The 12470-nt window shown below is 44.5% G+C and overlaps 1 protein-coding gene across 2 annotated transcripts in view; it reads right to left on the minus strand.

The window, feature by feature from the left end:
* Positions 1-12171, minus strand: part of LOC130517141 (leucine-rich repeat transmembrane neuronal protein 4) — a 78669-nt gene extending 66498 nt beyond the window's left edge. Inside the window, exons 1-2 of one of the 2 annotated variants that reach the window (XR_008947645.1) lie at positions 11130-12171; positions 3601-5225 (exon numbers count right to left, since the gene is read on the minus strand). Coding sequence is in view for 1 of the 2 variants with exons in the window: in XM_057018797.1 (XP_056874777.1) it covers positions 3664-5225; positions 11130-11133 (1566 nt within the window). In the remaining variant the exon portion in view is untranslated. The remainder of the gene's footprint in view (positions 1-3600; positions 5226-11129) is intronic. The other variant, XM_057018797.1, reaches the window with a different exon arrangement.
* Between the last annotated feature and the right edge of the window lie 299 nt (positions 12172-12470).

The following is a 12470-nucleotide window of genomic DNA, read 5'->3' on the forward strand; positions in this document are numbered from 1 at the left end:
ATTATATCTGATGGAGATGTACAATTTCCTTTAAATAAAAGGTGAGAAGAAGAAAGGAATGGAGGGGAAATGATGATTGCCGCTGCATTGTGAACCCACTAAATCACATTCAAATTGATGACAAGTGATGCTCTGATAAAAAAAGGGCCAGCAGCGCAAGAGAAGTACAGCTTGAAAGGAATGAGATCAAAGCGAGTGGCAAAAGAAATGATCCCTTTGGTGCGGAAGTTAAGGTGACATAGGGAAATGAGGATCATCTTTCAGGCAATTCATCAAAGGCTACCAAAGCCGTGTTCGAGTGGCTATGGCTGCTGATAAAGGACAATCATGTGAAGAGGTCAGGGGTCAGCTCCAGCGACAGCGCAGAATAAGAGACGAGACGCGAGAGGAATGAGCCGTTCCCGCTCGGCGAGGATGAGATCTGAGGCGGAGGAGATGCAGCGAGGGCCGCCAGGTGGAGAGAACACGGCACGCGCCGCCGCTGGCGCCCTCTTGCCCGGTGATTTATGTCCTCGGAAGTGCAGCAAAATGTGGAAACAAGATGGGAAGGGAGTCTGGGATGAACTTAGCGGACCGCTGACTGATCGCTCTTGTCTGCGTTCTACAGCGTTATACAATGAGATGGGGGCCGAAATGCCTGCGTTCAGTGATGTCTCAATACACAAAATGGAAGGAGGAAGGCCACAGAACTGTCAGCTACACCTAAACAAATCAGTAATTAAAATAAAATAGTTCATCGCAAATGAACCTGGATTATAAATAGTTAACCTCCTTTCTGTATGTGTATGTGTACGTACCCTCTTGTTTAATTGCCAACTGCATTATTTTCATTAATGAATCATCTTTTAATGAACTTTCTTCTCATAGATTTAATTATGAGGAATGTACACAATGCTGAGAGAACTATACTGTACCGCACTGGGAGATGAAAAACATGTTCGGCTAATGGCCTGATTTAAATTACCTGCATTTGCCAACTTTCCCCCTTCAGGAGCAGCTTATATAAGGAGGTGGAGTATATGAGATGGATCAAATACTTGCTCGCCGGAACTCAATTTGTCCTATTTTTAAAAGATCGCTCAGCTCCGCTCATCGTTCTTCTTTATCGCCTTACTTGACTAAAATAGGAAGAAACTGAACAGTATCTTATTGGGACTGATGCGTGCAGATAACAGGACTGACACGTACACATTTCCTATTTCCTGACTTTTTTGTCCTTGCCCTTTTTGTGTCCCTAAACGGGCTATATTTTGCTGACCGATTGACGAGGCAGAGCTAAATTGACAAATTCAATTGGGCCTGGATAAAATGTTGAGGAGAAATCCAATATTTTCTGCAGTAAATGACCCCTTTTGACTCAAACTGTTGGAGACACAGTGATGTATTTACTTTGCAGTCCTTCCGAGTGAATACGGTACCCTTTTTTTTATAGATACAATCTCCTCCCTACCCCCCAACCCCAGCCCCACAATCAGTGCAGCAGGTGTTTGATAGTGGTCAAAGCCAACTAACACCAGGGCGGGAATGATTGCTGGGAATAACATATAACCATATATTTTATCCACTGGAACATGACATACCGGAATGCAAACAATTCCTTTTTGTTTGAGTGCTCCAGTGTTTCAGTATCTCCTCTCTGGAGAGGTTAATTCCTCTCATAATAGCTTTTCATTGTTTGAGAATTGAGAAAATCAGCAGTCAACATGAGATTAGAGACTGCATATACAAATGAAACCTATTAAACATGAACTAAAATCCTCTACGTATATATCTGATTCAGAGTATATTAAGATATTCTGTGCATACTGCTCCTATTTTGTTGTGTTGTTCTGACAGTTTGCATGTATAAATAGAGATGATTTCCAGGTGCACTGTAGTGAAAATTACCAGTAAACACCTGCAACCAATGTGATGGAAATGCTGATGGATTTACGGTGATAATTACAGGAACGCCTTCAAAATTACTCAAAATGTTTCACCACAAAGAAAGACAAAACATGTATTAGTAAAAATACCATATTGGGTTCAAAGAGCTGGATTTCCCACGCTCCTCTAGTCCTGCATCTGTATTCTGTGTGTATTCCCTTTGGTTCCAAAAACTCAAAGTCAAGAGAAAAGGCATGTTTGTCGCTAATGACAGTGATTAAGTAGATTGAGGAATAATTTTGGGGTAGATTACCTGACTCTAATTTGAGCATTCATTAAAATGTTTGTAAATGTCAGTGTGCAGGTATTACCGTTGTATATGCTGATTAAGAATTCTGTGGGCTGCTGTCACGCGCTAATTAAAATTACTAATCTGCCAATAAATATTTGTCTGTCATGTACAGCTTGCTGTGTCTGGATTACTGAAACTCATTGTAGAAATATTTCTTTAAATATTGTTCCACAATTCTCACTTTCTCATTTAAACAGTTAGCGCAGAAAGAAGGTGGTGGCGATACAATCAAAGTGGTGACTTTTTTGGGGAATGTTGGGGACGAGACACACACAGGAATGACAAAAAAAGGAAAAGGTGAAGGGAGGATTCCTCCTCCTCACTGTCTTTACTCCAAGGGAGCGCGCCAGAAAAATCCCTGCCATGAAAAGCCTGGATTTCAAAGCTAAGTCCTAGCGTGAGTGGGTTGGTCACGTGAAAACAGGAAGAGGGGGGTGATAATCACGTGCATTTATGGCTGTTTGATGACAGGAGTGTTTCTTATGCGGTTCTCCCAGACTCATCTTTGCCCGAGGGTCATCCTTGGGTTACCAGTCACTGTCGACCTCGTCCACTCCCTTAATGTAAGTTTCAGAGTCTTCTTTGTGCTGTGCGTTGTTATAGGCTCTGCCTACCATCAAGTTGAAGTCATCATTGTTGTAACTCCTGTCTTGCAACTACGTGCAATACCAAGTCTTAGCAGAACATACTGTATATGCCATGCTACAGCAGTTAAATGTCTGTTTTTTTCGCCTCTGAGGATCTTGCCGTCTTTCTGGCAAAAGTTGCAACACTGCAGCCACCCGGCATGCCTTGCTCCGAAAGGGAATGGGAAGCAAGACTCTGGCTTTTGTGTGAAATATAGAAAATTCAAAGGGAAATGCTGCTGGGACGCTCAGAGCTTTCAAACAACTTAGCCTAGGTTCTAACAATCCCAATGAAAAGCATTTGGTTTATCTTTGTGAGTGTTTGCAAAAATATTCAGCATTCAAATTCTTCCCAGCCTTCCGTTGTTTACCTCACCCGCTACGGCTCATCAGACTCACATGAAAGACAAACTTTGCAATGAAAGTAAATAATGCTCAGATGACTGAAAAATGTCCAAACTCCATCGAAACATCTACGCTGCTGTCACTCGGGAAATGTAATCAGTCCCTTTATCTGAATTTCCTGACAATTCTGCAACAAAGCAAACATTTGCATTTCAACAGAGATTAGGCTTATAATCAATAACATCTCTGTGAACAAAAGGCTGCTTGTTATGCATAACGGGACCAGAAAACCTTTATTTAATGATAATCCATAGTCACACATTCTTCTTTTTTTTTTTACAGAATATGCTGTGCAGTGTTGAGTAATCAAGTATCAGACCTATTATCGATTCAAGAGGTGATAATAATTACCTCTGGTCGTCTTGCTGTGGACAGAGTTTTGTATAGGAGGAGTGGCGGTGATGTGGGTCATACCTCGCATTCTCGGGAGCCTGAGATCGTGTAGGTGCAGGGTCCAGTTCCGTTGACAAGCACGTCCATGGCCTCGGAATTGGTGGGCTTGTAGTCCACATAGTACTCCTGCAGTGGAGAGCTGAGGGTTTGTTCCGTCTCTCTAGCTTTCTTGCGGCGTTTGCGGGCTGCTGCTGAGTGCTCTTGCAGTTGTTTGACGCTGCTGGGATAGCGCTTCCAGGACACGTAAATCACTAGCAGGATCATAGCGACTGATAGAAAAAGGGCAACGCTTCCAGCCACGATCTTGTGGAAGGACACGGGTTCCAAGTCTTGCTCCGATGGGGGCACTACAGGGCGAGTGATAGCTGGCGATGTGGGTCCTTGCACAGATCCCTCTCCTCCCTTTCTGGTACGAGTCGGTGAAGTCAGAATGATCGGGTGTTGTTCAGTTTGCGCCGGAAGTCTGGACTGTGTCGGGGTGATGCTAACGGTGAGAGTTGCTGCTGAATCAGTTTGGCAAACACCAAAAGCATCGACAGCATCCATCACTTTCTCTCCTTGGGCCTTCTTGGGGGAGGCGCAGATCATGGTTGTTTCTTTGGGACCTCGGAAGTTTCGCAGCCAGGCCACCAGAGGACAAATAGCAGGGCCACAATCCCAAACATTCCCAGCGAGACTGATCGTGGTCAAGGAGATCCAGGCATCAACAACCTCTTGAGAGACATTAGTCAACTTGTTGGAATCCAGATTTAAGGTCTGCAGATTGGGTAAGCATTGGTAAACTGCTGCGTCGATTTCTGTCAGATCATTCCCGGACAGATCCAGTTTCTGGATGGAGGCCCAGGTCCAGGTCAGACCTTGGCTCATTGATCTAATGCGATTCCACTGCAGGTAAAGTGCCCGCAAATTATAGAGACGGGGAAAGTGAGAGAAATTTATCTTTGAGAACTGGTTGTGCTCCAGATGCAGCTCAGTAAGCTTGACTAGCCCAGAAAAGGCATTCCGAGTAATACTGCGGAGGCGGTTGTAACCGAGATCGAGGAATTCCAAATTTCTGCAGTCTTGGAAAAGACGCATTGGAACGATTTTTAGAGAGTTGGAGCGAATATGAAGGCTGAGAAGCTTCCGAAGACCCTGAAACTGGCCAGGCTGCAAGGCTTGCAGCTTGTTGTATGACAAGTCCAGATTACGCAAATTGGGGACAGGGTGGAATGTCGTGTTGTGAAGTGACGTGATTTTGTTGGAACTCAGGATCAGTTCTTTGAGCCGCCTGACCCCTTGGAAAGCCATCCCATCCACAGACGTGATGTAGTTGTGGTCCAGGTAGAGCCAGATGAGATGGTTGAGGCCCACAAACTGTCCTGCGCGAAGACTGACGAGGCTGTTGTACCTCAAAGACAAACCCTCGCAGCCTCCCGAGAGGTTCTTCGGAACGTCTCGAAAGGCGCTTGATTCACAGTAAACAATTTTCCCATCACAGCGACAGCTCTTTGGGCACGGACGTTCACTTAAAGATGGATTCGCCGCCAGCCACACCTGCATCAGGATTTGGATCACTAGCCAGTGACGCCGCAGAGTAGAGCCTGTATTTGGAGGAAAAAGAAAGAGAAATTAGACTTTTGCATATTAAGTGCTAACTTTTTACAGCTTATGAGTAAAGTCGGAAAAGATGCTGTGTGCTTCATCTTACTAAACAGAAATTAAAATCTTTGCCTGAGGCTTTGCTTACTTGAGGCCTTGTTTGAGGCTGCAATAATAGTTTTGCAAACTAAATAGATACAATTAAAAGGTTTCACAGTAACTGACAGTCTAAAATGTTATATTTAAATTCAATGTTTTTTTTATGTTGTGAGTAAAGTGTTTCATAAATCAAGGTAGAGGTACAATGCTTACTCCAAAGATATTTAAATTAAGTGTTCAAATGAGCTCATTTTATGGTTGCTAGTTATTACCTTTAATTAACTGACCGATACTGCTTTAATCAATTAATTTATGTGGTAAAAATGCCAGGAAAATTCTATATTCCTCAGTCACTTATTTGTCTGTATCTGTATTTCTATTGAGTTATTCACAACCATCAATGCAGCAATTGTGGGAGAAAAATGTGAAAAGCAGACAGCACGCAGCAAATTATCATTCAAAAGCGTGCCGGTTGCATATGCGATCCCAGGGGCATTCCAGTGAAGACTCCAGCCATTTTATGCTTAACTGAACCAAAGACGGACGAGGCGCGCGTGAATCATCGCCTGTGTTTTCCGCAGGTTCAAATCAAACCGCGAGCCTGCAGAGCTGCACCGTGGGTAGGGGCTCGGTTTCAAATTGAAAAGTGAGTAAAAGGGTTTGGCAGCCTCCCGCCTTATCAATCACTGGTTTAAGGTGAGGAAGACAAAGTTGTTTCCATTAAAATCGGTCCCCTTTACCGAGCTGCTAATGATATGTCATTAAGATACATTGATTTCCCCAAGAGGCAATGGTATGTGAGTGTGTGTGTGTGTGTGTGTGTGTGTGTGTGGGGGGGGGGGGGTTATGGGTTGGCCTGGGTTGTGGTAGGGGAGACACAATAAAATGTGTCTGGATCGCCATAGTCTAATCAGTATTAATTAAGTACTTTTTGACTGGCAGCAACCTAATAAAATGGATATTCCACACAAAGAGTGATTAGCTTTAGCTAAAGTAAGCAATCTCTGGGCCATGCACTATAAGACCGCTGTAAAATTTCACTTTTCTATTATATTCAATAATCCCTGGGGGATTTGGCAGAAATAATTTTGAGATTTCAGCAGCTGAGAGGCCTCGCTCAGCATACGGGATCTAACATAACTGCTTCCCTCCTTACCAAGCATCTGCATATCCCATACGGGTTAAAATGTGTGTCTGTATGTGTGTAACAATGTGTGTGTGTGTGTGTGTGTGTGAGAGAGAGAGAGAGAACAAGGGCAAAAGAGACACACTCAGTGTTTGTTTTCCAGAGAATCTTTCATCATTCCTTACAGATGGTGGGAATCAGGAAACAGTACTAATATTTTGTGCTGGCTATTGATTATACCAGCACACACATCAATCACTTTTCTCCATCCTGGATCCCACATTTGTGATACATTCGGAGAATGTTTCTGGTGATCACAAGATGCAGTATATCTCCATGCATCTCCCTTGTTTTCAAGTTAAACATAAAGCAAAACAGCCACAAAGGCAAAAACAACCCCACGTGTGGTGCAAATATACAAATTTAATTGACAAACCCCACGACTGGCTAACGGATTCCATTGGCTGTTTTACATGTTGCGCCTGTCTTGAGTCCCAGGAGGATGTTGAAATAACCTCCTATTGGTTTTATTTCCCTTGTGTATAATAGGCTTGCTTTATTAGAAGTGACTGTCATCGCTTTCAGATTGTGTGTGCCTCACGAGACACCTCTCTCCCCTCAGTGACACTCTACGTGGTTTAATGAGCGCTCCGTGTGCTAATACCTCTGTAAGCCAACTTCTTCTCTGCCACTCCTCTAATCTTATTCGCAAAGGAACACAAGTCGCCCTCTGAGATGTCACTCATCGGTTTGCGTCTCTATTATCTCATACCCGATGTGCCTCTCACCATTACTGTTCTTTTGCTGCGGTGATTTACAGGAACAGCTTCTTGCTCCTTTCTCGAGCTGCTGTTGGGAGCATTTGTAAGATGGAGCCATCAAGATGGCGCTATAATGCAAAGCCTTACATTTTTTCTGTAACGGTCCACCAATCTCTCATTAACCAATCAACTATTAGTATGATCATTTTTCTTGATTTTATCGTTCGCGCTGGTCTTGATGGATGACTGTGGTCCCTCTGTGGTCATCTGTTTGACCATGTCTGCTCCAAAGGTAACTGTGTCATGTTTAGCTATACAGTAGACAATCCTGTAATCCTCGGGCCAAGAAAGATAACCATTTCTGCCTCTCAACCCTAGCGAGAGAGTGAGTGCACTTTACTGCTGACCTAAAATAAAACCAAATGTAGCTTAATAACTTGGCAAATGGACTCGCTAACTGGTGCACTTTGAGTGCACACAAGTGGCTCATTGCTATTTGCTGCCTGTCATTGACAAAAAAAATGCTACCAGCCTCAGCCTTGTCGACGCATGGAGACCGGACAGCCACATGAGGGTCGATGTCCCCATAGCTGCCTTAGCCATCCTATTAGTCCCCAATTATCTTTGAGATGATGGCAAGGCCTGCCAAGTCTGGCTCATTCTGGCTGGAGTTGGAAAACATTGTGTCCCGGTGTGGCTGTCGTGTATATGTAGCGCTGATTAGGGTGAAACATAGAAAAGCGCCCAGGGGACTATTGTCACAGACACTGTCAATTTTGCCTTGTTGGTAACAGTTCCACACAGAGGGGGATGGTGGAACTTGAGATGAACCAATCAGACAGCAGGGCTGCAGGCAGGAGAACTTCTTATTCTTAAGTGCTGATAAAACTTTTCTGGCGTGATTAGGACAAAAGCTTCCTAATAAAGTTGTCAAACTAGGAAAACCATGATCACTGTGGCTACAATCCTTCATGGCCAAACTTCAGTTACACAAACAGTACCGAAGAGGGAGCTTCGGTACTGTTAAATTTTGCTTCAGCTGATCTCACTATAGCTTCAGTCGCTACATTTTTTTAGATGCAACGCCGGAAAAATCAGGAATGAGCCAATCAGGACACTTTAATGGGTCGTGCACTGCAACCTATGAAATGCCCAAACACATTGTTGACCCTTACAGCAATGTAGATAAATATGCCAGGAAACATTAAAATGCAACAAAGATGCACACTGCAAATACAGGAAATAAGTAATATCTCTGGAGAGCGACTCTGAGTTGTTGCTATGGTTTCTGAATAGTGATGTTAATGTTCCTGACGTGCTATAGGACAAAATAGTCACTCCATGCAACATTTTCTGTTTAGATAAAGAGATTACAACCAAATGCACTCATGGAAGGAAAAACTGATGTGTGACAAATACTCTCCATCATCTGCAGCCTTTCTTCCGAGGCGTGGTGTCTTTGCTCGTCTGCAGCAGGTTTACTAGCTTGTGTTGACAGCGTTTGTTCTCAGAGGGATGCACTTTTGCTTTTTGGTGTTTTAATAAATGGCTCATTTCTCAAGTTGCAGTTTGTTGAGCTCTTTAAGCTGCAATTGATTTTGGTGTTGCAGTTGGGTTCCGGGTATACAAATAAATCCAAAAACCATCCATCTGATTTCAGCGGGACTCAGCTATTCTGCTGTATCATCTACTGGTCTGCATTAGTCTACTTCCAATGTTGACAATAGTGTTTAAGTCCTGGTGGACCTTGAATAATTGTGATCTGGATCGCCTCCAGATTTCCCCTGATAATTGCAAATAGTATGCAGAGCGCACCGGCTAGTGTGCATGCTAGCTGGTTGTGTTCTACCATGATCCGATAAACACTGTGGGCCATTTCAGTGTGGGTGTTATGTTTAAATTAACCTCGAAACGGTGAAAAAGATGTATTTCCTGCCAATTTTAGAGCTCTGCTTTTACCAGTTTTAACATAAAGTCTATTTAGACAATCTTACATAACTGTCCTTATAACCAAATGTATTTTAGTCATCATTTTCCTTAGATTGGCGTTTGTTTTTATTGTCATATATATTGTGATTGGCAAACCTTACACGGCTTCCTCTGCCCAGATCTCAACAAACGCAGCTCCAACAACCCTGAACTCTAAGAGCAGTAGACAGAATAGAAAATGGATGTTTTCCCCTTCAGAAAACAAACACTTATTCAAGGATATCCCCTTTGAGGTGCACCTGATGACCCCCTCCACATCCTTTGCTGGAATTAACAATGATGCACATCAGCTGCTAAAGAGGCAGCAGAGGATGGGGACACGAGGGCTACTTTAGTCAACTGAGGTTTTTAAAATAAAATAATTCCAAAGCTACCGCCTTCGTTAATAAGGCAGAGCAGAGTGATTGGTCAAAATAAACATCATAAAACACTCCTGTTTTATAAGAAGGTGAGGGGTGTATAAACACATGAATCCTTCTCCTTCACCACTTTTCAATAACCCCTGTCTGACTGTCCTCTCTCTGCAAGGCAGATCTCCAATGATACGGTCCATGAAACATAAGTGCACTGCATGCTGTTAATGAAAAGCACCCTCGTCAGCTGCACCAGTGGATTACGCATGGACTACAGCACCATATAATCTGCAAATAATTGCATGAGGCTTCACGGATGACAGCAGTTGCAGGCTGGTGCATGCACCTGGACGAACAGCAGCAAAATCGCTGCACCTCTGGTGCCCTCAGACAGGTTGGATCGGCAGTTCCAGGTCCTTTAATTTAGCACATCCTGTTGCTTTGCGGCACATAAATTCCGTGTGAAGTCCAGCAGGCTGTACTGTATAGCGCCGTGTGCCTGTGCAGTTTATATTGATGTGGTGCAGCATCCCACATGGTCCGTATATCACTCTCCATGACACAGTACCGCAAGTGAACTTGGCCGTCCGCATGTCGGTCCAAAGACAAATGAAAGATATGACCAGGGCTGGGATAAACCTTTTGTTTGCATCTTTTGCCTGAAATGGGGCTAAAAGTAAGCACATTTCAACGGAGTGGGAGAGTGAAGGGAGAGCAGGGAGAGCGGGTGCGTGGGTGGGTTATGAGAGTGTAACTGATGGATGTGTCTAACCTGTGTTAGAGGAAACACGCCAGGGGAATGAAGGGGATATTCTGATCATATCTCACTGACATTTACCCTGAAAAACGCAACAACGCGCATCAAAACAAACACGTATTCAACCCGGTATTTGTGGAGAACTGCGCTGGTGCACATGAAGCGCACAGTTTGGATCCTCTCTTCAAAGCAGGTGCGGGGCACGACTACTTTCCTGAATGAGAATCACCAAGCATAATCCGAGCGCGGGCGGTCAGTCCACAGGAGTTGCGTGGTGGCGTTAGTGCCGGTCTCCAACTGGACCATGGGCGTCTTGCGTGCAGATCAAGGAGCGATCGATGATTATGCGCGACCACGCTTTTATAAAGTTGACTGCCTTCCAAGATTTGCTGTGATTAGCATTTCGGTCCATGTCAGCGAGGCAGCCCACTCTAACCAGTCGCTCAGGGTGGGGGAGATGGCCAGATCGCTTAATGGCAGATTAAAAACTCTCTCTCTCTCTCTTGGATCGTGATTTCTGAGGGAAATGCTTTGGGGAAAAAAATAAATAAAAACTGCCGTTTGAGGGGAGTGCAGGTCTGCGAGTAACAGGCTACAGTGCGGGATTCACAATCCCCAAGCTCACCAAATCACCTGTAAAACGCACGCACACAACGGTGCTATTTGGGGGAAAAAAAAAATCATTGCTTTTTTCAAGTCCAGAACCAAAGGTTTTCAGAAAGGAGCCAAGCTGACGCATGAGAAACAACCCACGCGCAAATCAACAAACAAAAATAGATAAATAAATAAGAAGATCTGGAGATAAGATTCCCGTAACTTACCCATATCCGCGTCTCTGTCAGCTCCAGCCTACAGGTTTTAATGGCGATTTGTGCGCGACGTCCGTGTCCGCATGACGCGCTCGGCACAGTCAGGTACCGTCCTAATCCACCGGCTCGGTTTCTCCGCGCAGCCGCTGACTCCAACGCGCACCTGCTCCTTTTCTCTCCCGGACCTGGTTGCGCTATCCGATTCAGTTCTGCATCACGAAAGTGCACCAGAAAGGGTGCGAAATGTCCTTATGGTGCAACTCCAGATTCGAAAAAAAAGAACCAACAAGGTTTTCAAAAAAATAAATAAATCACAATATCCAGTTTTAGAGCGCGCTGTCCGTATCTTCGCGCGAAGGGAATCGTTCTTTCTTTTCAAGTTACAGCTAAAAAGAGGACTGCAGTGGGTGCAGGCAGTAACCGAGCCACATCCAAGTAATTCATGTCAGTCTAACATGCGCACCGAGAATCGGGGGACTGAAAAAAAATCACGAAAATCCCACCGCAACTTCACAAATACGATTACACAAAGGAGGAGGAGGGGGGAAGCAGGACTTGGTTTCCACGAACGTCTGAAACAACCCTCCGATTCCTTCTCCTAACTCAGCCGCTGCGATTCTGTTGCTGAAGGATGCTCAGTCTCATCCGCGCATGGCGCACAGGCGAGAAGTGCCCGCTCCGTTATCCACCGATGTTCGTGAAAAGACGAAAGCTCAGATATCCAAATTATCGCCGCTTTCCTCCAAATGTCCCTTTCATTCTCCGGCTTGTTGGGGTTGAAATCCGGCACGACGGCATTGTTAATCACGTCTGCCCGCCATGGCAACTTTGTCACGCAGAATCGGAATGCCCTCTTCTGGTGAGACGGCGACCCGTGAGTTTGTCCAGCATATCACATCCACATTTGATCCATTTGGCCCCAATTTAAGGCATGAATTAACAGCTTTGAGTGTTTGAATTATGCGCCTCACACTCTCTGAAAAGTAGCCAGTTTTCAGGAGTCAGTTAATGCATCTCTGGCATTTTAAACACTGGAACATGGTACGGCAGAATAATGTGATAAAGGTCCTCACAAGTTGCCCAAAACAGACTGACGTCTGTTGCTGTGAAGGCTCCCAAAGACTGTGAGGGAGGCGACAGTGCGCTGACCGTGGTGCTGGAGTCAGACTTCACCTACCAAATACAAAAGAAGTGATTCCCAGGACTCCTGCTCATTGTGGTTTGAGAAACAGCTCAAGCAGGAGTAACAAACAGAATCATAATTAACACTAAAGCCCCTACTGGAAAGGCCAGGGCACTTATTTGGCAGCGCTCTCCTTCTTCAGGACCCCAGCCGCCTTTTAAAGATGCATT

Source organism: Takifugu flavidus, chromosome 20, assembly GCF_003711565.1.
Source record: "Takifugu flavidus isolate HTHZ2018 chromosome 20, ASM371156v2, whole genome shotgun sequence".
Lineage (NCBI taxonomy): Eukaryota > Metazoa > Chordata > Actinopteri > Tetraodontiformes > Tetraodontidae > Takifugu > Takifugu flavidus.